At 32.5% G+C, this 26,670-nt stretch overlaps 7 protein-coding genes across 17 annotated transcripts in view; 4 read left to right on the forward strand and 3 right to left on the reverse strand.

Moving 5' to 3' along the window:
- Positions 1 to 1,598, forward strand: part of LOC115234374 (xaa-Pro aminopeptidase 3-like) — a 33,910-nt gene extending 32,312 nt beyond the window's left edge. For 3 of the 4 annotated variants that reach the window (XM_029805413.1, XM_029805412.1, XM_029805410.1), the window contains 3 exons: positions 4 to 77; positions 157 to 519; positions 590 to 927. In XM_029805413.1, the coding sequence (XP_029661273.1) occupies positions 4 to 77; positions 157 to 519; positions 590 to 765 (613 nt within the window). In that variant the 3' untranslated portion in view covers positions 766 to 927. Of the gene's footprint in view, positions 1 to 3; positions 78 to 156; positions 520 to 589 lie in introns of all 4 variants that reach the window. The other variant, XM_029805411.1, reaches the window with a different exon arrangement.
- On the reverse strand, positions 873 to 4,560 carry LOC115234376 (multifunctional protein ADE2). 2 transcript variants are annotated; one of them, XM_029805417.1, is made up of 7 exons: positions 4,404 to 4,559; positions 3,569 to 3,892; positions 3,135 to 3,478; positions 2,776 to 3,051; positions 2,040 to 2,184; positions 1,767 to 1,965; positions 873 to 1,690 (listed from the first exon to the last, which is right to left on the reverse strand). In XM_029805417.1, exons 1-6 carry the CDS (start codon positions 4,408 to 4,410, stop codon positions 1,805 to 1,807), a joined length of 1,257 nt encoding a protein of 418 aa, XP_029661277.1. In that variant the 5' UTR covers positions 4,411 to 4,559; the 3' UTR covers positions 873 to 1,690; positions 1,767 to 1,804. The 2 variants fall into 2 exon arrangements, with proteins under 2 accessions (XP_029661277.1, XP_029661276.1); XM_029805416.1 differs by having other exon boundaries at positions 873 to 1,965; positions 4,404 to 4,560.
- A 641-nt stretch (positions 4,561 to 5,201) lies between these two features.
- On the forward strand, positions 5,202 to 10,207 carry LOC115234375 (amidophosphoribosyltransferase-like). 2 transcript variants are annotated; one of them, XM_029805415.1, is made up of 9 exons: positions 5,202 to 5,541; positions 6,090 to 6,243; positions 7,445 to 7,664; positions 7,836 to 8,128; positions 8,259 to 8,508; positions 8,612 to 8,851; positions 8,947 to 9,074; positions 9,234 to 9,455; positions 9,560 to 10,207. In XM_029805415.1, exons 3-9 carry the CDS (start codon positions 7,451 to 7,453, stop codon positions 9,830 to 9,832), a joined length of 1,620 nt encoding a protein of 539 aa, XP_029661275.1. In that variant the 5' UTR covers positions 5,202 to 5,541; positions 6,090 to 6,243; positions 7,445 to 7,450; the 3' UTR covers positions 9,833 to 10,207. The 2 variants fall into 2 exon arrangements, with proteins under 2 accessions (XP_029661275.1, XP_029661274.1); XM_029805414.1 differs by lacking the exon at positions 6,090 to 6,243 and having other exon boundaries at positions 5,214 to 5,541.
- Positions 7,362 to 12,465, reverse strand: LOC115234377 (general transcription factor 3C polypeptide 6). 2 transcript variants are annotated; one of them, XR_003883910.1, is made up of 5 exons: positions 12,216 to 12,465; positions 11,830 to 12,088; positions 11,647 to 11,743; positions 9,701 to 9,850; positions 7,362 to 7,679 (listed from the first exon to the last, which is right to left on the reverse strand). XR_003883910.1 is itself a non-coding variant. In XM_029805418.1 (4 exons), exons 1-4 carry the CDS (start codon positions 12,372 to 12,374, stop codon positions 11,375 to 11,377), a joined length of 540 nt encoding a protein of 179 aa, XP_029661278.1. In that variant the 5' UTR covers positions 12,375 to 12,465; the 3' UTR covers positions 10,096 to 11,374. The 2 variants fall into 2 exon arrangements, 1 of the variants encoding a protein (XP_029661278.1); XM_029805418.1 differs by lacking the exons at positions 7,362 to 7,679; positions 9,701 to 9,850 and adding an exon at positions 10,096 to 11,399.
- Positions 12,466 to 12,840: 375 nt separating this feature from the next.
- On the forward strand, positions 12,841 to 14,245 carry LOC115234409 (protein transport protein Sec61 subunit beta). The gene is made up of 3 exons (XM_029805461.1): positions 12,841 to 13,164; positions 13,253 to 13,449; positions 13,707 to 14,245. The coding sequence occupies exons 1-3, from the start codon at positions 13,162 to 13,164 to the stop codon at positions 13,792 to 13,794; spliced, it is 288 nt and encodes a 95-aa protein (XP_029661321.1). The 5' UTR covers positions 12,841 to 13,161; the 3' UTR covers positions 13,795 to 14,245.
- Positions 14,246 to 17,590: 3,345 nt separating this feature from the next.
- LOC115234225 lies at positions 17,591 to 24,200 on the forward strand. 2 transcript variants are annotated; one of them, XM_029805071.1, is made up of 6 exons: positions 17,591 to 18,059; positions 19,095 to 19,329; positions 20,166 to 20,327; positions 20,430 to 20,637; positions 21,053 to 21,248; positions 21,657 to 24,200. In XM_029805071.1, the coding sequence occupies exons 2-6, from the start codon at positions 19,147 to 19,149 to the stop codon at positions 21,847 to 21,849; spliced, it is 942 nt and encodes a 313-aa protein (XP_029660931.1). In that variant the 5' UTR covers positions 17,591 to 18,059; positions 19,095 to 19,146; the 3' UTR covers positions 21,850 to 24,200. The 2 variants fall into 2 exon arrangements, with proteins under 2 accessions (XP_029660931.1, XP_029660932.1); XM_029805072.1 differs by having other exon boundaries at positions 17,591 to 17,779.
- Positions 23,468 to 26,670, reverse strand: part of LOC115234224 (failed axon connections) — a 30,606-nt gene continuing 27,403 nt past the window's right edge. For all 4 annotated transcript variants that reach the window (XM_029805068.1, XM_029805067.1, XM_029805069.1 and 1 more), the window contains exon 4: positions 23,468 to 26,297. In XM_029805068.1, coding sequence (XP_029660928.1) covers positions 25,941 to 26,297 — 357 coding nt within the window. In that variant the 3' untranslated portion in view covers positions 23,468 to 25,940. The remainder of the gene's footprint in view (positions 26,298 to 26,670) is intronic.

Raw genomic sequence — 26,670 nt, forward strand, 5'->3', positions numbered from 1 at the left:
CAGGAATGCAAACATAATACATTATATCAGTAATAACCAAATTATTCGAAATGGTGATTTGGTTTTAATGGATGCAGGTTCGTACAAATATATATAGAATTATGACCATAGAAAAACTTATTAAAAACTTATGTTTTGAACTTTATTTACTTGCAGGCTGTGAATATCATGGTTATTCATCCGATATAACGAGAACATGGCCGATTAGCGGAAAATTTTCACCAGAGCAAAGAGTCCTTTACGAAATAGTGCTCGATGTGCAAAAAAATTTAATAGAGACCCTGAAAAATATGCCATCGTTGGACAATGTATTTCGTCATATGTGCTTTCTTCTGGGCAAAAGATTACAAGAAATTAATTTGATACCGAAGAACATAGACGAAGAGAAGTTATTAACAGCCGCGTACACATATTGTCCGCATCATGTCAGTCATTATCTAGGAATGGACGTGCATGATACAGGGAAAATATCTAGAAGCATAAGGATACAACCTGGAATGATAATAACCATAGAACCTGGTATGATTTATGACATACACTTTGAAGAACAGTTTGTAAAATAGCTTATGCATATTTCTCTTTGTATTAGGTATATATATAAGCCCAAAAAATCTTCATGCACCGTCACACTTTCATGGATTAGGTATTCGTATAGAAGATGATATCTTAGTGACAGAAAACGGTTCAGAAGTTTTGACAAAAAGTTGCCCAAAGGAGATAGCAGAGATTGAAACTCTAGCAAGTCAAAATCAAGGATGTTATTAATGTTGACAATTCAAACGTCCAATATACATGCAGTAACAGAGATTGAAACTCTAGCAAGTCGAAATCAAGGATGTTATTAATGTTGACAATTCAAACGTCCAATATACATGCAGTAAGGTGTTTCTTTATTTACATGTATATAAAAAAATATAAGTATTTACGCGAATATCGCATATTAATTGTGTACATGAAAAATTGCAACCTCGTATAATTTTCTCCTTTCCATACATATTTGGATATATTCAACAAAATCCAACTTTCCACATTTCTTTAAATTCCATTCTTATTTAATTGCAAAATATCTATTTACCTGATAGATATAATGCTAGAATAGCTCAAATGTTTCAAAATATGGACATTTCTATATGTAAATGTATGTATGCATATGTATATAGATATATCTATGTATATAGAAATCACTTTCGGTTTTTCAATTCAGACATAGCATCTCTTTTATATTTATATAAACATATTTGTAACCTATTATGTGTTTACATAAGTTTCATATTACTCAAAAATTTTTTCAAGTGGAAATAAATGAATATTACATACTTGAACCCAATAAAGAATTATTAGAATCAATAATAATAAAATGTATACGAAAAGAGCAAACACAATCATTGATATAATAAAATTCACAGTTATAACTAGCAGTCTATGATACAATCATATATGAAACATTAGTATTAATATTTTTAACACAACAAAAATCTATATAGATGTATGGCACATATAATAGGTTGCATAAAATATAAAGGAAAAAAATCGAGAATGATTACTTTATATAAAATAAATCAAGAGTATACCAAATGAATTAATAAAAATTCAAATATGATATCAAAAGAGTATATCAGTTCTTCTCACAATTGCATTGCCATGTGTTTACAAGATTCTTGGAAGAGCAAGAAACAAAGTTGATATTTTCCTAACAATATGGTATAAATGAATGTCATTCTTGTTAAATTGTTGTAACATTACATTGAAAAACTTGTGTAACTTACTCTGTATATTAGGCTTGTTGTTTCAAGCACTGAATTTATTACGATTTTCGTAATTTGCTATCGGTTCGTTTCAAGCTTAAGAAATTAGCGAGTTGTTTTGCTCGCAAACGAGACCAAACCAAATGATTGTGCATTGCATGGATCTGCGCCGCAGCGAGCGCAGCAGCTTCTGGATATACGACTGTGGTACAACCAAGTCCTGTAAGTTATATTTAATTTTAGATTCTTCAGGAGATATAAATACTATTACATGTTATGAACATAATTATTTACCTGATGGAACATCAAGCGAAGACCACACGCTTCGTTCGATATTATCCGATTTCAGAGGCGGGCAATTTATGACCGGCAAGATAGTATTGCCGGAGAGAACTGGACCCAAGCCATTGCTGCGGCCGGCTACAGCTATCAGCACTACCTACAGAGATAAAAAAATAAGAAAAAAATTCGTGATAAACGGAAATAATCTTTTTATAGCTCATTTCTTTTATCATAAAGAGTTTGAAATTAAGATATAACAGAATAACACAGGCTATTTCAACAGGTCAATATGGATTTAAAGATATGTAATTATCCATCTGCTATCATACTTGATGTAGCCAGTTATTCTGACCAACTGTGAGAAATATCACGATAAAAAGTGCAATATTGAGACATACTGCTATCATTATCAGCATTGCGTAATTGTATTACTTAATGTTCGATATTAAATAAATATGAAAGAGTAATCATTGAAATAAAAAATTCTACTTCTTGGAATAAAAACAATTTAAGATATTAAGTGATCGACATATAACGTGATCTATTTACTAAAACTGAAATTCGAGAAACATCTTCGTTGATATTTCTCTCTCAAAGATTAAATCTTTTTAAATGCACATTTTTGTTAAGAAAAGATCTCACATTTGTCAAAGAATTCATAGATGAAAAGAACGATTCTTAACAAACCTAGTCTACTGAATCTTTATTATGGTAAATTATAAAAAAATTAAAATGAGATGAAACATACATTTTCTCCGCTGCCTTCATATTCAGCGAGAGCATTTAAAGTTTCTAGAGTACCCTTATGAGCGCTGCAGATCCGGAGTTGTGGGTTCAGACCCAATGCTCTAGCATGTTTTGCAATCTCTTGGCAATACGCTTCATCAGAGGGAGAGCCCATAAATATAACAACTAATGGACTAGGTGCTTCAATAATATAATCCAGCTGCTCCTCTACCCATTTAAAATTACGCTTTACTGTTTCTAAATTCTGTTGTGTTACATTGGATAGATCCCTGTACACCTGATAACAGATATAATAATCTTAAATAATCATAATTGATGTAATATTGATGGAAACATATCAAATCCATTAAAGATCTTTACCTGCTTGTCTTTCATTAGTTTCTTATCTCCAGAAGGCCAAAGTCTCCAGGAATCACTATCGATAATATCAGCAACTAAAATCTCTCCATTTGAATCTATGCCAAATTCTATCTTCATATCTATCAAAGCACTATTACGCACAGTCCAGGCTCGCTCAAGAATCTCAAAAACGACAAGAGTAACGCGTTTCATAATATCCACTTCATCTTTTGTTATTTTTATGCTACCCATTTTAAAACCTGCAGAAATAATTTGCTCATCGGACCACTGTGGATCATGATTAGCATCATCTTTAAAGAATGTTTCCTGCAGAGGTGGATTAAACCTATAACCCTCTGGAACTCCTGTAAAACACAATTATACATGAATGTATCATGCATTCTGACATACTCTTAGACTTATTAATTCCAAAAGGACAGTATATTCAAATATACCTGGATGTCTTTTTAAAAAGCTACCAGTTGCCTGTCTTCTGGTAACCCATTCAATTGGTATCATGTAACATCTTTTTGCTATGAAGCATTTCGGACTTGCAGGTTTAACATAAGCTGTCTTAACACCAGCTTCATTAAGCAGTTTGAAAACCTTTATGGTAGTAGATGTGCTAATTGTTGCTTTTCCCTCCAAATCGTGGGACTTGGCGCCATCACCAGCAGTAATGCGATCCTTGCTTTCCAACAAACATAATGTAGAATCATTTAGAAGTTCATAAATCTTCTTTGTTTTTCCCTCGTTGATACATTTTCCAAGTTTATAATCTGAAACAAAAAGAAAGTTGTGGTGTTGATATCTTAAAGTTAATAAAAAAGAAAAATTTTCTTTTTGTTTATGAATAAATTATTAATAATTCTTTTTTTTTTGTTTACAAACATTTTGCAATCACAAACACATATGAATGTTTTTGTACAAATGGTCTATTAAAATAAACATAAAAACACGCTGTTCCGAAAAATATACGACTAGAATGAAATATTAGGTGTTCTGATAAAATGTTTGCTGCAATAAATGCTATATCAAAAATGAACAGAGCACTTGCAAAATGCCGGCCGGCGAATCCGAGGTAGGCCATTGCAAAATACATTAACGCAACCACCTGTTGCTTTAGCAAAGGTATGTTTATCTTGTAGAATTATTTCGTTATTTTAATTTATATAAATTATCCGTACAAATGTTTTATATGATATTCATAGGTGCAATTAATATACCAATACATATTCATATGAACAAAAAGAGAATTTAATTAAAGTTCTTATAAGCTATCAAACTCACCAGCCATGTTATCACTTTAATGTCTAATATTCGAATGGATCAGAATAGATATGTAATCGAGCCTGATGGCCTGATCCCGCATACATTTCTTTGGCAGCCCCCACTACGATCTTTGTCAATCTGATTCGCGATTGGTTCAATGCTTGGCCCCTTATTACAGTAGTATTACACACATCAGAAGCAAAAAATCATATACGAATATATTTTCTCGCACATATAGTGCGAGATCAAAATAAATCCTCTTGCGTGTTACAATATGACGTAAGAGTAAATTGAAGAAATGCTGTTTTTATTTTGTGTATAATTATAAATCTATCAATATATAATCAATAAGATTCATTTTCACTGGAAATGTGATCCTTGCGGTTTCGCTATTATCGATTAATTTGTTTTTATTTAAATCGCATATTTACTTTTGTATAAGTACATCGGTAAGTTGAAAAAACATATCGTAAGAAAAATTTAAGTAACATCGTAATCTGAACATTAAACAGAGCGAGCAAGGAGGAGATTACTGAAATAACTCTACTTTCGAAACTTTATATGAAATCCATCAACACATTGAGATTACGCTGTATATCCTCGTTCTAACAATAAGTTACTTGTTATCAAAAGACTATATAGGTATAGTGACACATTTAAGTGACGAAATATCGTTTAGTAATCTATTTCAGTTTTTTTCCTATATATATTTAGTATATTTGTGTTTTATGTAGTATATGCGCATACAATCCTTGTTTATACGATTGCGAGAAAAGAGAGCGCTTCTTTCAAGATAAATAACACGTACACGTCCTCTTCATGGGGGAGCATGTGATATATGTGATATTCTTCACCTTCCGCATTCCCCCTTTTTCGGAAAGAAAGCAGAGATAATAATCGTGCCGGCTATATTCGAATATCCGTGCCTCTCCAAACAAAGACGGTTTCTCATTGGCCCGGAGCATCAATCGCTCCATTTGTACTTCACAACGTGTTAGCCGATCATTTGTACAACCAGAGAGAAACGTTTCTCCGAAGAATACGACCGCGCTTCTCAGCACGAAGTTTGTACATATGTATAACGTAATCGTAATATACCGCGTTCGGTAAGTGGATGGAAATCTAATTAAAAGAAGAAGAAGTTGTCGCACACGAGGTACGTATTTATCACTTCATTTACCACCGATCTCTTCCAACTCTTCGAACTCACGTGTTTTTTACAATTTTCGATTCCGCTTTATATTTCGTGTATTTTTTGTACAATTATGACAAATGCAAATCAAACTGGAATAACGCGCAAGTTATGCACAATTTCAATTCTCTCATTTGAAAAAAATATAGTGCTTTTAAAAAGAAAAGATTGAAGCTTATTGTACAGCATATTTTTATCTTTACACGCTAACATTTTCTGCATAATTCTGCAGTTCCAAATTCTTTCTCATACTCTTCGACTCAAAATTGATTAAACGAACAATTATAAATCCGACAATTACGTCGGAACGGATCAAGTGTAGCGACGATCAAGATTTACCGTAGTGCCCGATCATGTCGTATAAGAAAAGAAACTAAAAGAGAAAAAAAGCTAAACACTTTTTTTGAAACGTGTTAAGAAATATTTAAAAGACTACGAATTCCGACGTTTATCGTAGTCTTCCGGTTTAGAATATCGCGTCGAATTACGTCGAGTATGTTCTTGTTCCACAGGTGGTCAGACCACTCGCGGAAGCTGCGTAGAAACGTTTTATTTGATCTCGATATCTTAACAAGTGATTTATTCGTAGAATAAATTTATACACAGTTTATACATATTTAATCTTATGTTATTGGACTGAAAAAGAGGGACAGTAAATTATATTCTGTAAGTAAAATAATACTTGCGCGTTTGTGCTGTGTGATCACACTAGCTAACATCAAAATGCCATCTCTGTATTGCCCTAAATCTCGAGCCTTAGATAAATTAATATCATGGTCTTTTTTTTAATAGAATCATTATTATTTCAAATTTCGTAATGTGGTGTTTAGTTAGTCACGTTAATACAGTAAAAAACCAATTTACAGCTTGCTATAAAAATCGACTTTCATTAATTTATCTTCTTTGCTTTATAATAAATAATTTATATCTCGAATATTTATTCTTGTAATTTATGTTCATTTTGTTTGACGTCAAATCAAAATTTTAACTTTATATTATGTAGATAATATAAGGTAATTCTAGAAGAAAAGAGAGCATTAATTTTACTTTATGTCCATGTATAATTTATTTATATTTGTCACAATGGAAAATTAACTTGGAAATATTATTTTGTGTAATGTAAAATATTATTTATTAACTGGAAAAATATTATTTTGTGTGACGTAAAAGATTAATTTGCTATGAATACATATAACTGTTTGCATATTCTGACAGTCATGATGTAAATACGATGTAAGATGATGAAATCAGTTGCGAAATACAGATTGAGCAAACATGAAAAGAAAACATATGTGACAATGTATGTGAAAACATATTATAATATTGAACAAACATAAGATATGTCGATTCTATCAGTCTGCTGGGGGTCAATAGTTTATAAGGGCAATACAGATTATATGCAGAGAGGAATTGTGAAAAGAATTTCCTAGATACATTTCAATGAGATATACACAATATCTAATTTATACAATTTATATGATTTGTAAATTTCGAATATAATATATAGAATTTACTGAGAATACATCTAAATCTAAGGAAATAATTTCAAATACTAAATTCAAATATAATATTTTTTAATAGCTTTTCAACTATAATTTGAGAAATATCAATAATGATAGTTAAATTATAAATCTTTATAATGAAAAAGATAACAATTGCTATATCATTTTTTCTTGTGGTTTCTCAATTTAATTCTTATCTGTCTTAATTAATACATACTAATGTGTATACTAATTATAAGATTTCACTTACAGGCATTATATATTTTGATTTTTTCAAATGACCTTTGAAACTCATATTTTATTATTATTATAATTTGTACAAAGAAATGAAAGAAAAAAAATAATATTTACTTTATATATTACAGATTACAATGGAAACGTCTCGCAATAAAGATAATAAGATAGAAGATTCTCAAGTAATATCTCGTTTTTCTACAGAGGAATTAAAATGTATAAGGCCACGAAGCAAAGGTGAAACCAGAGGACAAAGGCTTACTGGTCTTACTCATGAATGTGGTGTTTTTGGATGTATCGCTGCAGGGGATTGGCCATCACAAATTGATGTTGCCCAAGTTGTTTGCCTAGGTAAGTATATTCATTCTATATGAAAGAAATCGATCGAAATTAATCATAGAAATTAATATATAAATATAAATAATAATACAAAAGTAAGATTAAATGAAAAAACGAAGGAAAAAAATTAGTAATTTAAATTAAAGCAAGATAAAATATTTCTCTGTTATTTTCATTCAATAGGTTTAGTGGCATTACAGCATAGAGGCCAAGAAAGCGCAGGGATTGTTACAAGTGAGGGTGTTTGCTCCAAATCATTTCATGTACATAAAGGCATGGGAATGATAAATAATATTTTCAATGATGAAATTATGAGGAAGCTTAGAGGAAATCTTGGGATTGGTCATACTAGATACAGCACAAGTGCAGCCAGTGAAGAAGTTAACTGTCAACCATTTGTGGTACACACTGCGCATGGGGCATTAGCAGTTGCTCATAATGGAGAATTAGTGAACACTGAATCTCTCAGAAAAATGGTAAACAAAATTTATGTTCCTTTGTATCAACTATTATATTTGATTATTTTATCATATTAAATGTTTAAATTGCTTATTAATACATTACTAGAAAAATTTAAACTGAATATTATTTAAATCTTGTGTCTAGGTATTAGGTCGAGGTGTTGGTTTATCAACACACTCGGATTCGGAACTTATAACGCAAGCGCTCTGTTTGAATCCACCGGAAGGCGAAGTCAATGGACCAGATTGGCCAGCCCGTATTAAACATCTTATTCAATTAGCACCATTATCGTATTCTTTGGTCATAATGCAAAGGGACAAAATTTATGGTGTCCGAGACCCTTATGGAAATCGTCCTCTTTGCTTAGGAAAAATAGTACCAATTGGCAATCTAGGTGCATATTAAAATACTTAATCCTATACTTTACTTTTTATTTATTAATATTTTACTTTTATATTAATGCAAAATAATAAAATGGGCAAATTTAAATCTCGCAGCGAGTAATGAATCTGACAATGATGATGATGAAGCAGAAGGTTGGGTAATTTCATCAGAATCTTGCGGATTCTTGAGCATCGGCGCGAGATATGTCCGCGAAGTGTTCCCTGGTGAAATTGTCGAACTGACTCGAGAAGGTATTAAGACTATTGATATAGTAGAAAGACCAAATAAAAAATCACAGGCATTTTGCATTTTCGAATATGTCTACTTCGCCAGAAGCGACAGCATTTTTGAAGGTAAATAAGTATGATATAATGCATTAAAAATTTATGAGAAGATATGTTTAAGAACATTCATATATGTATATATATATATATATGTATTATATTAGGACAGATGGTATACTCCGTTCGTATGCAATGCGGACGAGTATTAGCGATGGAATCGCCGGTTGAAGCAGATATAGTAAGCTCAGTACCCGAATCTGGAACCGCAGCAGCACATGGATATGCAAGACAGGTTATTTATAAAATTAATAATACAATATGATATTATTTATACATAATGTATGTATATGTATGTATGTATAAAAATAGGAATGAATAATATGTGTATATAAGGGCACAATGTTTGACTCAAGTGGTATTTAATTTGAATAAAATTTGTTTTACATTACAGTCCAAAATACCTTTCACCGAAGTGTTATGCAAAAATAGATACGTGGGTAGAACGTTCATTCAGCCGAGTACGCGACTGAGGCAGCTCGGAGTAGCTAAGAAGTTCGGAGCTTTGTCGGAGAATGTAAAGGGAAGGAAAATAATCCTTATTGATGATTCAATTGTCAGAGGAAATACAATCGGTCCGATTATCAAACTACTACGTGACGCGGGCGCCAAAGAAGTAAGGAATTTCTTATATTCGTCTTCATCTCATTGTCGCGTATTCTTTATCCTAATAAACTTACATTTGTTATATTTATTTGTCATTTATATGATCACCTACAGGTTCATATTAGAATAGCATCACCACCACTGAAATATCCATGTTATATGGGCATCAACATTCCAACGAGGGAAGAACTTATCGCAAATAAGCTTGATAATGTAAAATTAGCCAAGCATGTAGGAGCAGATAGTTTATCGTACCTTTCGGTCGAGGGGCTTGTCGAAGCAGTCAGATATCGTATGGACAATCGTGAAAGCAATTATATTGGACATTGTACTGCTTGTTTAACAGGGGAGTATCCGGACGAACTTCCTGGTGACCTTGATTGGTGAAGATGTCACGATTTTATTCTAGAAGCAAATAAAACTCTAGTTTTTTTAATACATGAATAACGAATATATATTTCATGAAGTCATATAAATTGATAAGTACCATGTTATTATAGATGTATGAGGTGCATATCTAAATATTACTTCATATAAATACTATTTTATAAAATGTTAAATTTGACTTGATTCGATCGGAAAATTTGCGTGGATTCAATAACAAATCTACATTTGTAAAATAGTTACAATAAAAATTATATAGCTATATATATATATGAAGTCATTATATATTTCGTAAAAATAAATTACATATTTGGGTTCAATTCAGTATTTCACAATTATACATTATATCATGCACAATATATAAATATATATGTATAATTAAAAGATGAGCGTATGAAGAAAAAATAATTTCTTAAGTGTAGTGTATACACATGACAATAATATCTGAGATTTGTTCTTTTTTATTGCAGTATGCTATACTTTATATTAAAAATAAAATAAGCATTTTGGATAGAAAAATAGAAAGGAAAAAAATTAGAAAGCGATAATCAATTCTCTTCCTGAATCTATTCAGTTTAAGCAGATTCAAATCAATTAAGTAATAATTAATATCTGCTTTGCATGCAATATAGAAATTAATAGTGTATCTATAATCAAGTCTATTTTGAGCTGTTTATAGAATATTAGTAAAATAAAAATAAGAAAGGCGAAAATTGACAATATATAAAATGACAGAATGATATGAAACTAATATTACTTATATATTAATATCGAATATTTTATTTTATTATAATTGGAAATATAATTTATATCGTTGTGCATTTTAATACATGAATAATGAATCTATATATATTTCATGAAGTCATATCAATTGATAAAGTATCATGTTATTATAGATGTATGAGGTACGTACCTAAATATTACTTCATATAGATATTATTTTATAAAATGTTAAATTCGATTGGAAAATTTGCGTGGATTCAATAACAGATCTACATTTGTAAAATAGCTACAATAAAAATTATATAGCTATATATATATATGAAGTCATTATATATTTCGTAAAAATAAATTTACTCATCTCTGACATTTGATACAGATAATTCAAACACAAACGTATATAAATATATATTTCCACAACATTTTGAATGTAGCTGTATAATATTAATAGTTGATCAATATTAGTATTAGTGAATATGGAACTTGGTATTATACATGACAACTGAATATTATCTATGTAATACAAATTATATATACCATTACATATAAAAATATATTATATCTTCATCAAATAGAAATTGAGCAATTTTTCCTACCAGAGAACATTCTCATGAGACAATGATAATGTGATGTGTGCAGTAGTATGTAAAATTTGTCTATTAATTATTTGCTCTTGAATTTCATTATTTATGATTACATGCAATTATAATTATTTGTAAAAAAATCATTTGTATATAACTAACGTGACTTTTCTTATCTCAGTGTTTAAAGCATTAATATTGTTTTTGAGTTGTATCAGCTTCATTTTCTGGATATGCATAATATTTATGGCATAAGAACACTAATATGCCTAAAAATTAAAATATTTAATTAGAAAAAAATTTTAAATATTTCATATGTTCCTGCTAATTACTTCCACTTAAGATAGATTTATAGATTTGTCAAAATTAAAAGCTTTTAATATATTAGTGGTTAACGAAAATGTTTACTTTTTCAAATAAATGGGTTTTCACATATAATCACGTTTTTTTCTGATTTTTCTTTGATTTTATATGATATAAAGTTATCCTTATCAGATTCTAAATCTAACAAAATACCTTTGGATTTCTTTTTCTTCTCTAATTTTTTGTTTCTCCAAACATGTACTTAATTCTTCCAGTTTATCGTCACGTATCTTATTCCAATATTGGAGAGCTGAAAGTTAATTCCAAGTTAAAATTCAAAGTCAAATTTCAAATTTAAAAAAATGTTTAAGACTTATATAAATAAACATTTCATACCTTCTTCTTGATATTTTGGAGGCACTCCAGCTTGTGATAAAGTATCGGTATTCGGAATACAACTATCGTGTTCAGGATCACCAAAAATCTCGGCTCTTGGTTTCGTAAAAACTCTCTGCATCTTCAGTACCTTTCTGGTTTTAGCAAAATATTTTAGAGTCGGCACTTTATCGAATACAACATCATCCACGTGTGGATTGTCATCCTTCTCAAAGAACATATAGGTACCCACGGTGTCTTCATAAGATCCCTCGTAAAACTAAAACAAAAATATAAAAACAGTCAGAGAAATAAATTTGGAAATTTAAATATATAATTTATACCTTGTGCATGACCTCTATAGTATTTCACGTGTGTTAAGTACTATAGAGGTCATAAAAACATACCCGTCCATCAATTTGCATTATAGGATGCTCCGTGTCTATTCCAATCATATCTAATTGTAGTTCTTCATTATTAAACACATTACTACCGACAAGCCCCTCGAATTCTACGTAAACAAGCATTTCTTCCTCATCTTCGGGCAGCTTATCGTCGGATTGCATCCTTGTAATGAATTCTTGTTCATACGTCAGATCCAATAACCCACACTACACTACATGAAATAAATCCAACCTGAAACCTAAAAAGTCGTTTTCTCCACTGCTCCATCTGGAAAGATTGCCATCTCGATTGTTTATGCGCGTGCGTGTATCTTTGGCTATGTTCCAAAATTCACTGCCAGTACTGAAAATCTATAGTTCACGTAACGTATATTATAGATTTCCAGTACTGACAATTTTGGAACACGACCTTTGTTAATTATTATTAGAAAATAATATATATTGCAAATAATTTTTTATTTTCGTTTCGTCAAATATCTCGTGCTTACATATCAAATAATTCATGTTGGAGAATGAAAGATGACGACATTTTGTCCAATTTAACAGAACGCCCAATCGGATCATAGTTTGAGCTTAAAAGATAGGGATATATGTGGAATACACTTGGCGTGAATGCGTAACCGTAGCGTATGGTGACGTGTTCTTTGCATACCACGTGGATAAGGCACATATGACACGTTGCCTCCTACTCTCCGCGTCTCATCATCAGCTTGTGTTGGAATCGTCTGCTATTTGTCACACGCCACAAGCTGAGTGACGATTTGTCCGTCGAACGTTTCATTTGCGTGTTTATAACGAGTGTCTGAAGATCAGAATAAGTACTACCGAGATATTTGGTGTATTTTGCATCAAAAGCCCGCGTGAACGGAATCTATATAACGTTTTTCGTTGAAACGAAAAGGGATCTCTTCCACAATTTCTTGGACTATTTGCGACAAGAGCAATCACAATGGTGAGCATAATGTTTCAAATGAAAGAGTACAATATTTCTAAAGAAAAGAATATAACTGTTTGTCTCTTTCTTTTTTTTTTCTTAAAAGCCTGCTGCACCTAGTGCTACTTCCGTTGGCTCGGTTGGACGATCGCCGAGTAAAGCCATCGCACCAAGAACAGGTGGTAGCGGTACTGTTAGGCAAAGGAAAACCACTGTGACCTCCTCAGCTAGGAATAGAAATACAGGTACAAGTTCCGGTGGCATGTGGAGGTTCTATACAGATGATTCACCAGGTATCAAAGTGTAAGTAGAAGTTTTCTGAAAGTTTCGTAGATTGTTGTGTGTTCCATATGTGCATTGAATACCAAAGAACTTATAATGTACATTTAACTCGTTATAATGTATTTTAAATATATATTACAACAGAATATAATAAAAAGATGTGGTATTTTATATATTTATACAAGATATTTTTGCCCATACAATTCCCATACAATTTCATACAATTTCTGCGTGTTTGATGGTGTTTTATTCAATGTTACAATTTTTCTGTGTTGCAGAGGTCCTGTACCAGTACTTGTAATGTCACTTTTGTTCATTGCATCTGTATTCATGCTTCATATTTGGGGCAAATATACTCGAAACTAGAGTTAAGCGTAATCTAGTAAGATTGGATTGAAAGAGTTAAGAAGCAATGGATAATGCAAAATAAATTACCATCTTGAACAGATAAGATGTAGATTTTTATATGTTATCGAGAAAAGGTGAATATATACATACATATATTATAATACATCATTGAAAAAATTATCATAAAATTCATTGTAATGCGCGCTATATATCATTATTGTTACACGGTTGAAATGTACTCAAACTATGGAATAATACATTAAGAGAGTGGAAGTTTTTTTACATAAATCCATGAATTATATGTATTGTGCAAAAAGTGTGAAAGTATTTAATTTGCATTTGTAATATTAAGGGTATAATAATATATAATATTGAAATATAGTTTATTTTTGCCCTAATCTAGCGATATCATAAGTCAATCTGAAATGTTATTTTTATAATTTTCGTCATATAAATCTTTACTGCATTAAATCTTTCGATCAAATAGTCATTTCTTTTAATATTTGATTTCGATAATTAATCTTCACAGCGTATTCCTGAAAAATTCTAAGGGTCGAGTTAAAATTGATGGAAGAAACTCAAAGTATAAAATTCGTAAAATTTGAATTTTATCCGTGCGATAAAGACAATTGTTAATAAAATTTTGCTCTTTTAATTGCTTCAATTTGTCATTAAGCTAATACAGTCATTCGACTACTTGTGTTATCCAGGAACATTTAGTTTTTGCATTGGAGATAGCAAATGTTTCTTAATACTTTCTTAATATTTTTTAAAAATAATATTGAAAATTATTTTTTTCCAATTTGAAAATAATGTTTGCTTTTTAACATTATTTTCTTAAAAACGATTGTCTTTCTCCGCGAAAATACTATTCAGTACCAACTGAGAAATTTTGTAAAGTTTATTACGTTTTTTAAGAAAGAAACAATGTCGCGAAAATTGATTTTGAACAAATTAAATTAAGTTCATTCAAATTGAGTTTTCGAAAGAAAATCATTTAAATAGATGTCTATAAAGGGGATAAAACATATATTATAAATATGCGGTAATTCGATGTAGGTTTTCTTATCAGTATTCGAATTACATATTCATGAAAAGACATTTATATCCGAAACTCCTAATTCCTCTGTGCAAGTTTAAACCACGAATATATAAATCGATGCTCTTGCGTCCATCATTAATACTAAAAGTTTCCGCACTATATCCTTTGCCAGGCATTTTCAGCGAGGCGCCGGCGCATCTAATATTGATTTTTAGCTTGATAGACCAAATTCCATTGCGACACTCCCGAAATGAAAGAGATAGAGGGTACTGAGATAATCGCAATAAAAAATATAAGATCGTTCATAAGAAAAACATGTGTCACTGAATTGGACAAACAAGCGATATCGAGATTGAGAAATTGCAAACGAACATAAATGAATATAAATAAGAATTAGGATATGAGGAAGGAGGGGCTAAAAATATATAGCGACTGAAAATAAGAAAGAAACTGAAAAATAATAGAAAGAAAAAAAAAACATTCTCTGCCTTGCGATTAAAGAGATAAGATCTATTTAGACGGATTTTTTTTGCATAATCAGCATGATGCATTTACGCAGAGAGAAATTGATCAATCAAGTATCTAATATAAAGAAAGCCATATCATTGCGTTCATATCAAATCTGATTTTTTGTGCGCATGCATTACAAATCTGCCTGAATAGTCTTATTGTTAGAGAGATGAGCAAGAAAAAAAGATATAGAAGATGATAAAGATACGTGATTAGTACATGGGATAATTGTAGAACATATGGAGAACGAAAGGAGAGAGAAACACAGATATAGTGGAAATCAAAAAAGAAAATGAGGTGAAGGACGCAGAGAAACATATTATGAGAGCAGGGTTGGTGGCAGGGGTGCGAGAAAGAACGGGGCTAATGACAGAGCCGTTTCAAGGTGTTTAGGCACCCTAAGCTAAACTTCTTCTTAATGGCATATAAAAGATATAAGACATATAAAAGAACATATATCTAGCAGTATACAAGTCTCTCCGCTAAAAAGCCATCAATCTGAAATTTAAGTAAATAAATCATTAATCGCAAGATTATATGAAAGAAGAAAAGCTGATATCTAGAAAAACATATGTAAAATGTTTAGAAACATTTAGGACATATTATCCAATTTGAAAATAATGGTTGCTTTTTAATATTATTTTCTTAAAAACGATTGTCTTTCTCCGCGAAAATACTATTCAGTACCAACTGAGAAATTTTGTAAAGTTTATTACGTTTTTTAAGAAAGAAACAATGTCGCGAAAATTGATTTTGAACAAATTAAATTAAGTTCATTCAAATTGAGTTTTCGAAAGAAAATCATTTAAATAGATGTCTATAAAGGGGATAAAACATATATTATAAATATGCGGTAATTCGATGTAGGTTTTCTTATCAGTATTCGAATTACATATTCATGAAAAGACATTTATATCCGAAACTCCTAATTCCTCTGTGCAAGTTTAAACCACGAATATATAAATCGATGCTCTTGCGTCCATCATTAATACTAAAAGTTTCCGCACTATATCCTTTGCCAGGCATTTTCAGCGAGGCGCCGGCGCATCTAATATTGATTTTTAGCTTGATAGACCAAATTCCATTGCGACACTCCCGAAATGAAAGAGATAGAGGGTACTGAGATAATCGCAATAAAAAATATAAGATCGTTCATAAGAAAAACATGTGTCACTGAATTGGACAAACAAGCGATATCGAGATTGAGAAATTGCAAACGAACATAAATGAATATAAATAAGAATTAGGATATGAGGAAGGAGGGGCTAAAAATATATAGCGACTGAAAATAAGAAAGAAACTGAAAAATAATAGAAAGAAAAAAAAAACATTCTCTGCCTTGCGATTAAAGAGATAAGATCTATTTAGACGGATTTTTTTTGCATAATCAGCATGATGCATTTACGCAGAGAGAAATTGATCAATCAAGTATCTAATATAAAGAAAGCCATATCATTGCGTTCATATCAAATCTGATTTTTTGTGCGCATGCATTACAAATCTGCCTGAATAGTCTTATTGTTAGAGAGATGAGCAAGAAAAAAAGATATAGAAGATGATAAAGATACGTGATTAGTACATGGGATAATTGTAGAACATATGGAGAACGAAAGGAGAGAGAAACACAGATATAGTGGAAATCAAAAAAGAAAATGAGGTGAAGGACGCAGAGAAACATATTATGAGAGCAGGGTTGGTGGCAGGGGTGCGAGAAAGAACGGGGCTAATGACAGAGCCGTTTCAAGGTGTTTAGGCACCCTAAGCTAAACTTCTTCTTAATGGCATATAAAAGATATAAGACATATAAAAGAACATATATCTAGCAGTATACAAGTCTCTCCGCTAAAAAGCCATCAATCTGAAATTTAAGTAAATAAATCATTAATCGCAAGATTATATGAAAGAAGAAAAGCTGATATCTAGAAAAACATATGTAAAATGTTTAGAAACATTTAGGACATATTATATGATACATATAAAAAATTGATCATATTCAAATAACTTTAATTAATTAAAAGACACGATTCTATCTAAGACAACAGTCTATTTAACTCGCGTCTAGTGCAGGTATCCCAAAATTGTCAGAGATATCCTCCGACCTGTAAGTTCCGCAGAGGAAGCGTGCGCGCTGGAAGAGCGCGTACCACGAGAACGAGAGGAAGGGAGCGGCGCAAAGGTACCGCGGGGGCGATCCCGTCGCGATCTCCGTCCACGACGAAGGGGCGGAGACGCGTCCCGATGTGTTCGCGCATCGGGGGGGGGGTTCGAGCATCGTCGAGCCGCGGACTCACACGTGATATTGCCGTGCGGGAGTGCGCGCCTCGTTTTAGACGCGCGGCGACATTAGACTTCCTGTTGGTCGCCTGCCGCCCGAGCGGAGCGAAGCGTCGGGGCGATAACACGCGCGGACCGCTGGAAAAACGTCGCGAGATGCGGCTCTCCTCGAGAGAGGTAACTCTCCGTGTCCTTGTTTTTAAATCGCTCGCTCGGCGAGTAGTTTCGAGTCGTACGGAGTCACTCGTCGTTTTAAGAAATTAGAAAGACGTGTTATTGCAATATTGATGCAATATTGATAACGCTACCAATTGTGCAATTGTTGAGAATGTTCTCTTAAAGAGAGTTTCTTTTGATTTTTTTAAGCATTGCGCATAATAATATTATGCGCGGAGATCTCTGTGCTCTTGGACACAGATATATCCTAAAATCGTTTCGTAAGAGAACAGCTTTCAAGGTAATTTTAAATTTATAGACTCCGAAATATTCTCATATTATTCAAAATATTGCTGCCAAGAATGTGTATAAAGAGTGTCATAAAGTTTTTAGTAAATTTTTCAAAAATATCCTGGTATTATCTCTCTACGGATACATCTTTAATGCAATCCGCTAACGTTTTCCGCATTGCGGAAAGCATAATATAACTACACGTTCGATATACGAACGTTTTGTTTATCTGGAGCACGTAACTTTTGTTAATTTGCCAGAAAAGAAAGTCCAATGCTATATGAACGTTTATTTTTTCAATGCCAATTTCTTTGCATATAGTTTATAAAGAAAAAAAAATCAAATTTTAACAAATTATGTTAAAAAAGAGATGCATGATTTATACATGAAAAAATAGAGATACTTGAGATGAAAAATAGAAACAGAGAGCTTTTTCTTTCCTTCTCAAATTTCTGAAATAAAAAATATCAACATTATACACAAGGAAATTAAAAATTAATATCTTTTTTGTGTGCATGTATGCACACAAGTATAACAACATAATACGGATTTTGTTAGACACAAGATTCATTGAAATGCAATCGTAAAGTATCTGATACATGTATCCGTACCGATAATCCGGATTAAACCCAGATTAGTAATCCACTATCCTTTTCTAAATTATAAACCTGCTTGTAATACAGATGGAAAAGAGGAAGATCCAATTAACGTAGTTAGGTGTAATTGCTTGTCGACTCTTATGCGTATTTGAAAATTTCATTTTATTTTAATAATCGCGAAGCATACTTTTTTATAAAAATTGCAATTTAAAATTTTATTTAGTCTATATTTTAGCATTTTCTTTTCATCGATATACACACATATATATATATATATATATATATATATATATATATAGTTAAAATACAAAATTATATAGTTTAATAAATCTTAAATTAAAAATTGTTAAATTAAAGAAATAATTAAAATAAAGATCAAAATACGAATAAAGAGACGAGAAATAGTTAATTGATATCAGTGCAGATAATAAATGTGCACATTTCAGGATCAAAGATAATTTGTCCAGCGGTGATTTGACACGTTGTCGAGGACACGATATGGCGGTCGACATTTTGGACAAGGATCATCTCGCCGTGAGCGCGATCGTGACCGTCGGTATGCAGCTCATTTTCTTCACGATAGCGGCCACCTTCCAGTTGGATAAACTGACAGACTTTGCCGGCGGCACCAACTTTATCATCCTCGCCCTCCTCACTTTCTTTCTCGGTCAAGTGGGCAAGGTATCCTCTCCAACACTAGAACTGGCACCTATCACTGTTCCCTCGTGCACGTGCGACGCATATGCGATCCCGCATGTACGATAGATAAAATCCGGGTCGGGTATCAAACGGGTATTAAAATACACGGGATATTTACGGAAGCGCGAAGAAACTGACAAGTTATACGACGGCGATCATAATGAACGAGTTTTCCGGAGTAATATATAGTTGACGCGTTCCAGGTTCCAGGTGGCCTCTGTGCTAAACTAACCGGATATTCTCTGTTTTGAATTAATTCTTTAGCACAGAGAAAAATATCTATCAAGATATGTCCGAAAAAATTCAATAGACTACGACAAAAATAAATGGGCATATATTACAAATTAGACGAAAATGTTATCACATGCTATTGCATTAATTACTGTTCGATTATAAGTTAAAAGATTTATATTAACATTATTTCATTCTTTTATCGCGACATAAACTAATCATAAATATTTAACAATAGTTATAATTACAAAAAATATATATTTACGAGTCGGATCTACATCATTCATAAATCACACTATGTAGATTGATTTTTATGTGTGCATGTTTCAAAGTCTGATGAATACATCATGAAATACATTTACGAGAAGTATGTTATATTGCAGGCATATTATCATAAAGGATTTTATCCTCAATGAAAACCCGATGTTATAAATAAAATGGCAAGATATATTTAATGTCTATCGACGGATGATCTATACTATCTATACATTTTTTATACGATGTTCGCGTTCTATTTTACACATCTGGTTGTTAAGTGTACGAAAATTCATTAATGTAATAATACCTCGTATTTTTCTCCCATGTAGACATACGACAACCGACAAGTTATGGTAACTGTGTTTGTGTGCCTGTGGGGTGTACGGCTTTCCGGATACCTCTTATATAGAATAATCAAGATTGGTCGTGACAAAAGATTCGATGACCGTCGTAGCAACGTGATTCGTTTCGCCGTATTCTGGACATTTCAGGTGAAATAATCCACGTAATATTCAATCACTTCTGCAAAATCCTTTGCGAGCGCTTTATTTTCCTACAAAGACGATATTACAAGGCATCGATGGTGTTCGCAGGCGGTGTGGGTGTACGTTGTCAGTCTGCCTGTGATAATAATCAATTCTCCACGTCACAAAATACCGCCCGCTCCGAAGACAATGACCACACTTGACAGTGCCGGTACGGGTCTCTTTTTTATTGGTTTACTGGCCGAAACCTACGCCGACCTGCAAAAATTTGCCTTCAAACAGGATCCAGTCAATAATGGCAAATGGTGTAACGATGGTGAGGGGGACTAGTTTCTAATTATATAATTTTACATAGCATTGACAAAATTGGATCAGAAATAAGAGAATAATAAAAAAGAAATATATATACGAAATTAATTGAGAATTTGAAAAAGAAATAAAATATTATATTGAAAAGTGTTCATTATTAAAAAATTTCTTTATATTTGCATTTAATCTTAATTATTTTTAGGGTGCGAAAGTTTCACGGTGAACCATCCTATTTCTCGGATAATTTGAGATGCATTATTTACATATTAGTAGAGTAGAAGATTTAGTTTAGATAAAACAATTATACGTGGGCTATATGCGCTTTAATGCATATCCATCTCCATCCGTGAAACTTTGAGAGAATTTCTGCACTCTACTTATTATATAACTACTTCAATTAATATGTAAGTTAACGTTTCTAGGACTTTGGAGGCTCTCACGGCATCCAAATTATTTCGGCGAAATCGTTGTCTGGTGGGGGATCTTCATAATATCCTTAAACGTTATTGAAGGAGTGGAGTGGGTAGCTATCGCTTCCCCGATCTTCACAACGTTTATTATTTTGTTCCTATCGGGGATGCCATTATTGGAAAGAGCGTCAGATGAGCGTTACCGGGAGTGAGTATCAGAGCATTGAAAATTTTTACGGTCCTAAACAAATAATTTTTGACAGTTTTAAGTATAATAAATTAATAAATATAATAATCAAATAAATTGCATTGTTTGTATCAACTTATTGAGAAACTTTAACATAAAAATGAAAATTTTAACATATATATATATACGTATTAAATTTTATATATATATGTATGATCTTATATTATAATTTAAAAATTAAAAAAAGACATCATAAAAAGTATAATTAAAAAAGCAATGAGTTCTCTGGAACTAAAAAGGAATAAATTCCGATTAAAAACAGATTTATCTATCTTATATGTGAAGCATTGCACATCTATAAAAAAATTTTGTTTTATTATTTACAATCATATTACCGTTATAACGTGTGCTCTATAAACATTTCTACAGTAATGCGGAATATCGCTACTACAAGCAGTCCACGTCACCGCTGATACCGATACCACCGGCTATCTACGTCGAAGTGCCACGTTTCCTCAAGTTCATCTTGTGTTGTGAATTTCCCCTGTACGACTCCTTGGATGTGAGACCACGATCGGCCGTCACCGAATCAACGTCCATCAGCCTTGCCGCGTCCACGTAGCTATAGCCACACGCCGGACGTTCAACTTCCGAGTCCGGCGTGCAATTGACGGCTACGACAGCTACGACCAGCACAGCCTTCTAAGTGTTACTTCACCTCTCAGTGGCCCCCGTCTGTCCGGGAAATACTATCTCGACGACCAAATCATATAATTTCCAATGTCCTCTTGAATCGATATTGGTATTTCATAAAAGACGTATTTCGTACGCAAATCTGCTTGATCAAGCACAACAAATTTGATATGCGGGCACTGTTTCGGATAGGTCACTCTACAAGATGGAAAGGCTTAAGACAAAGTATTATTATTTTTGTAACGAAAAGTCCTTTTTGGCGAGAAGCGTAAACGGTACCGGCGACTTTTTGTATAGGATCGAACAGTGAATGCGAGAAAAAGAAATAATTATTTTTGTAGCGATGTTATATGGATATCAATATAAAAAAAAAAAATAGTTTGTTGACCAATTTGCAAGCATCGTTCCTATACGACAAGTCATCAATAGTGATTTCATTAGCAGTTTGATAGCGATTTCGTTTCATTGCACGTATTTAATTTAATTTCTTGATTTAAATATAGAATTGACTTAGAGATCAATATATGATAATTTATACATTCAAAGTAATATTTAGATTTTAAGAGAAAAGCCGTATAAAAAGTGTATCTTGAATTGTATAAATGAATAATATTATATTGTTCTAAAAGTGTAGTTCTTGCCAAAGTAAATTAGGCTGTCGTTATCCATGTTTGTCGTTAATAAAAAATATGTGTCAAATATTATAGAAACAAAATTTGAAGAGATTCGAATGTACATGACATGTATTGGATAAAACGACATAGTACGTTTTTAAAACTAATAGTAATTTCTGAAATCAATCTGTATGCGATCGAAAAAGATTTGATATTGTATGCATTTGTTAAAGACAAAATAATTGGCAGAAACAGAGAATGAAATGAGAAAAAGAATTATATGTATAGTATATCTTAATTCTTGCAACTAGTTACGAGAAATAAGCAATATTTATCGCCAAAGACACATCAATAGTGAAATGTAATAAAATTATCAGTTATCTCGTCATGATCGCTATCCATTCCATTTTTTAATTCATTATATAGGATGCTTGCGAAGAGAAATTTTAGACGCAATACAAATGTGATACATTTACATGTATGATTCTTGTCCTGTGGCTTTCAATTGAATTATTGAATTGTAGCAATATTAAACATATCTCTGTACGAAATAGAACGTCCTTAAAATATGAGATATCTGAAAAAAAAAAATTATAAACGAATCTATAAAACATATATAGAAATAGTGAAAATTGATGCGAATGGAACGCGGATCCCTTACGAATAAATGATTCAAATGTTATTTCTCTCTACTTCACTGTTATGTAAGAATCTTCAAAGTTTAGATAATAAATAGTGTATCTAATAATAGATAATGATTAATTCTCCTGATTTATACTTATTGACTGTATGTAGACCTTCCTTTCAACATTATGTATTGTACAATATGGTGACATGAAACACAAATTATATCAATATATATAATGTCGTTTAAGTAAAGAGAGATTGGACAATGGATCGCGCAATAAACATTGGCAAATTTCGTAAATTTCACTTTATATTTATAAACACATTTTATTTGTTCGTATGTATATCGTTAATAAATGGTGATATAATAATGACAATGAAATGTATAGCGCCGAGCATAAAACGAGCAGTCATATTATAATTATTAATATTCCTCTTATAATAATCTTACTGTATTGGGTGGGCCTATATATCTACTGTGCTTGCAACGTTATGGTCTTGTCCAAATGTTTCTTTCATTCTCTAATTTATATTATTTATACGTACGTAATAATCCATAATAATATGTAACCACAGGTGAAAACATATGCGTCGTTCTATAGGTATAAACAGCATCATCCACTAATCTTTTTTCCATTTTTTCCTTTACGCGTGTGTATATATGTGTATATGTGTGTGTGTGTGTGTGTATGCTTGATCATAATCGTTATTAATATAATATAGTAAGTTACTTAAATTGTAATATATCTTCGTGTCTTCGTGGAATATGTTCAGCTGCCGTAGAAAAACTACTGCAGCTGCTACACATTTTGTTCGTAGAAAAACTTCAATTCCCATTATACATCAAATGTCGATTTTCGATGCGTGAAAGACACTTTGTATTACGCAAGGAAATTTCATTATCATTTCTTAACACGTTCGAAAAATCGTATCAATAAAATACGTGGGCAGCACAGTGTTTTGAGTACCAAAGGAAAAGAGATCAAAACATTACCTGTGCCTCTTCGCTACAAGAGAGAAAGAAGAAAAAAAAAAAAAACAAGAATATATAGGGAACACAGGGGATGGTGGACGAAGGGGGGAAGGAGGGGACGAAATATTACGACTCCGCTATACGAATGGCATCTTCCTCCCGTCCGATCTAAGTCCGACTGCATTCGCGCGCGTCTATGTAATAGATATATTTATATAATATACAAATAATATAGTAATAATAATATGTGTGTCGTTCGTCGCGCTTATCGCGATTCTATTATGTATTCCATGTCTAAAATATCATCGCAAAAAGATTGCAAAAAGAATTCCATTATTCTCGTACAAAATATAGGAATAAGTATCGTCGTTGAAGTAAAATTTGATCACGCGCGCTTGATGATGCTGAAATGCAAACGGAATTGCGGCCGTACGGAAGAGTGGATATCGAGAACTACGTACGACGACTTGTCAACTCCATTTGCATTCTACATTAGGCTGTCTGAGGACATCCGTTGCTAACTGGTCAATTGGCGTGACTCGACTTCCGATTCAATTGTTTAAAAGAACACGAGAGAAACAATTCAAGTCACAATCGATAACCTGACACTTGTTTCCGCGTATAGACATCGTATTCTGCTTTCTTACTATCATTATTAATATTATTATTGTTGTCATTCTTATTAATATTAATATTATCGTTATTTTAATATTAACGCATTATTATTAATATTATATCGTAATTAATAATGCAAGTATCGCATCGCTGACGAATCGACTACGAGATGCAACGGTATTTCCTCAGATGATTTCAACGGAAAAATAAGACAATAGACAATTTTTCATTGATACATCATTAAAAATCTTTTAAAAACAAGATCTTTTAAAAACAAAAGCTTTTAAAAACTTCATGTAACGTGGTGAGCGAAAGTAAAATGCGCGATATACGTATATAAACATAAAAAACATACGGACTAAAAGAAAAAAAAATTGCGTTACGTTGCGCACAAAACGCAAGGTAACTATGCACAGCAAGGATCATCGAGAGAAGCGAAGTAGAACGCTCTTCGCCTTCGAGAGACGAGAATCGGTGTGATCCTACTCTCACTTCTTCTTCTTCCACAACTACTTTATCTTATAGCATACGCTATATTGCATTTGGCCACTGTCGATAAAGACCCCAGCTGCGTCAGACTATTGCAGTTCGTATATTGCAATCCTACGTTTCTAATGACTTATGAGATAGCCCCGTTTTCGTTTGTTCTTAGCAGAGCAGAGAAAGGGCGTGGGTTAAAGAGAATAGTCGTTCCAGTCGTGTGTGTTTCGAGTGTGTCAATGTGAAATAACGCGTGACGCGTATTGAACGTATATAAACGAAGTATTAACATTATGAGTCTATTAATATCTATACGTATAAGTAGAGAGCTCTAGTCCAGAACTTTATTTCTCTCTCTCTTTCTTGCTTTCTTCCTCTCTTTCTCACATATACGCACACATTCTCTTTTGCTCTTTCTTCCATTCTCTATCTCACTCCTTTTTCTCTCTCTTTCTCATACACACATACACTCATACATACAATCTCTCACTTCCGCTATCTCCCTTCTCTCCTCATGCTTTCTATACCATTCTCGTCTCCAACATCGTCAACGTTCTCGCAACCACGCATACGCATACGCACATTCTTGTTCATCATCAACCATTCCTCTCACTCTCTTTCTCTTTCGCTCTCTCTTTTTTCATTCACCAGCACACCTTTACGACTCTTCGCCTTTAAATCACTTATTACTTCCCTCTACAACAAGATCGCTTATTTGCCGTCTTTCTCTTTTTCTTTGTTCTCATCAACCTCCTTGTCTTTTTCAACTTCCTTTTCCTCCTTATCCGCCTTCTCTTTATCGCCCTCTTTTTCCTCCTTAGACTCTTTGGACTCCTTCGCCTCTTCTTTGCCCTCCTTTTCTTCTTGCTTTTCAGGCTTCGGCAGATGCGTGTTCATATCCAGACTGGAGCAGATTTCGTCCCAATCCGGGAAGCATCGTTCCTTGACGCGCGAGCAATGGCCGACCAAGTTGGGACAGTTCTCTACCATGTAATCTCGCAGGCTGTAGGGCGTGTCTTTGTCGATGTACAAGATTTGAGCGAGATGCGCGAACGCTACTACGTCCATCTGCACAAATCCGACATAGATCATAAAACCCGTCGAGATGGGTCCGATTATACAAATTGCCGAAATTCTAGCTGATAATCGTATCAATTTTTTGCTTTAAAATAAACAATTTATACGCGTACTGCTTGATCTTACACAGATCACTTTTGTTAAAAAATTATATTTAGAAAAAAATTATTTTTTGCAAATAAATATGCATTTACGATAAACACAGTTTTGTACAATGAAAAAAAGATAACGATAATAAATTTTTATGAACCGACTACTTCAATTCAACAGTTAACCATACGAAATTATTCTCGCTTGGAGCAAAATTCTTTTAAAATATTTAAGTCGTTTTCCCCAACATTAAAAATGAGATGTTTTGTTCTGT

This window comes from Formica exsecta, unplaced genomic scaffold, assembly GCF_003651465.1.
Source record: "Formica exsecta isolate Colony F162 unplaced genomic scaffold, ASM365146v1 scaffold2, whole genome shotgun sequence".
Taxonomy (NCBI): Eukaryota; Metazoa; Arthropoda; class Insecta; order Hymenoptera; family Formicidae; genus Formica; species Formica exsecta.

Coding starts and splice junctions, on each gene's coding strand:
- LOC115234376 (XM_029805416.1), bottom strand. Junction 3,479..3,568: donor CTTTTTAAAAAGACATCCAG/GTATATTTGAAT, acceptor TGTGTTTTACAG/GAGTTCCAGAGGGTTATAGG. Junction 2,185..2,775: donor ATGAAGGCAGCGGAGAAAAT/GTATGTTTCATC, acceptor TTATCTCTGTAG/GTAGTGCTGATAGCTGTAGC.
- LOC115234375 (XM_029805415.1), top strand. CDS start 7,451: ATGGAAACGTCTCGCAATAAAGATAATAAGATAGAAGATTCTCAAGTA. Junction 8,852..8,946: donor AAGCGACAGCATTTTTGAAG/GTAAATAAGTAT, acceptor GTATTATATTAG/GACAGATGGTATACTCCGTT. Junction 9,456..9,559: donor GTGACGCGGGCGCCAAAGAA/GTAAGGAATTTC, acceptor GATCACCTACAG/GTTCATATTAGAATAGCATC.
- LOC115234377 (XM_029805418.1), bottom strand. CDS start 12,374: ATGCAATCCGACGATAAGCTGCCCGAAGATGAGGAAGAAATGCTTGTT. Junction 12,089..12,215: donor TAATGCAAATTGATGGACGG/GTATGTTTTTAT, acceptor TTTTTGTTTTAG/TTTTACGAGGGATCTTATGA. Junction 11,400..11,646: donor GAAGAAAAAGAAATCCAAAG/GTATTTTGTTAG, acceptor TTTAATTTTTAG/GCATATTAGTGTTCTTATGC.
- LOC115234409 (XM_029805461.1), top strand. Junction 13,450..13,706: donor GATTCACCAGGTATCAAAGT/GTAAGTAGAAGT, acceptor TCTGTGTTGCAG/AGGTCCTGTACCAGTACTTG.
- LOC115234225 (XM_029805071.1), top strand. CDS start 19,147: ATGGCGGTCGACATTTTGGACAAGGATCATCTCGCCGTGAGCGCGATC. Junction 20,638..21,052: donor TGGCAAATGGTGTAACGATG/GTGAGGGGGACT, acceptor TAACGTTTCTAG/GACTTTGGAGGCTCTCACGG. Junction 21,249..21,656: donor TCAGATGAGCGTTACCGGGA/GTGAGTATCAGA, acceptor ACATTTCTACAG/TAATGCGGAATATCGCTACT.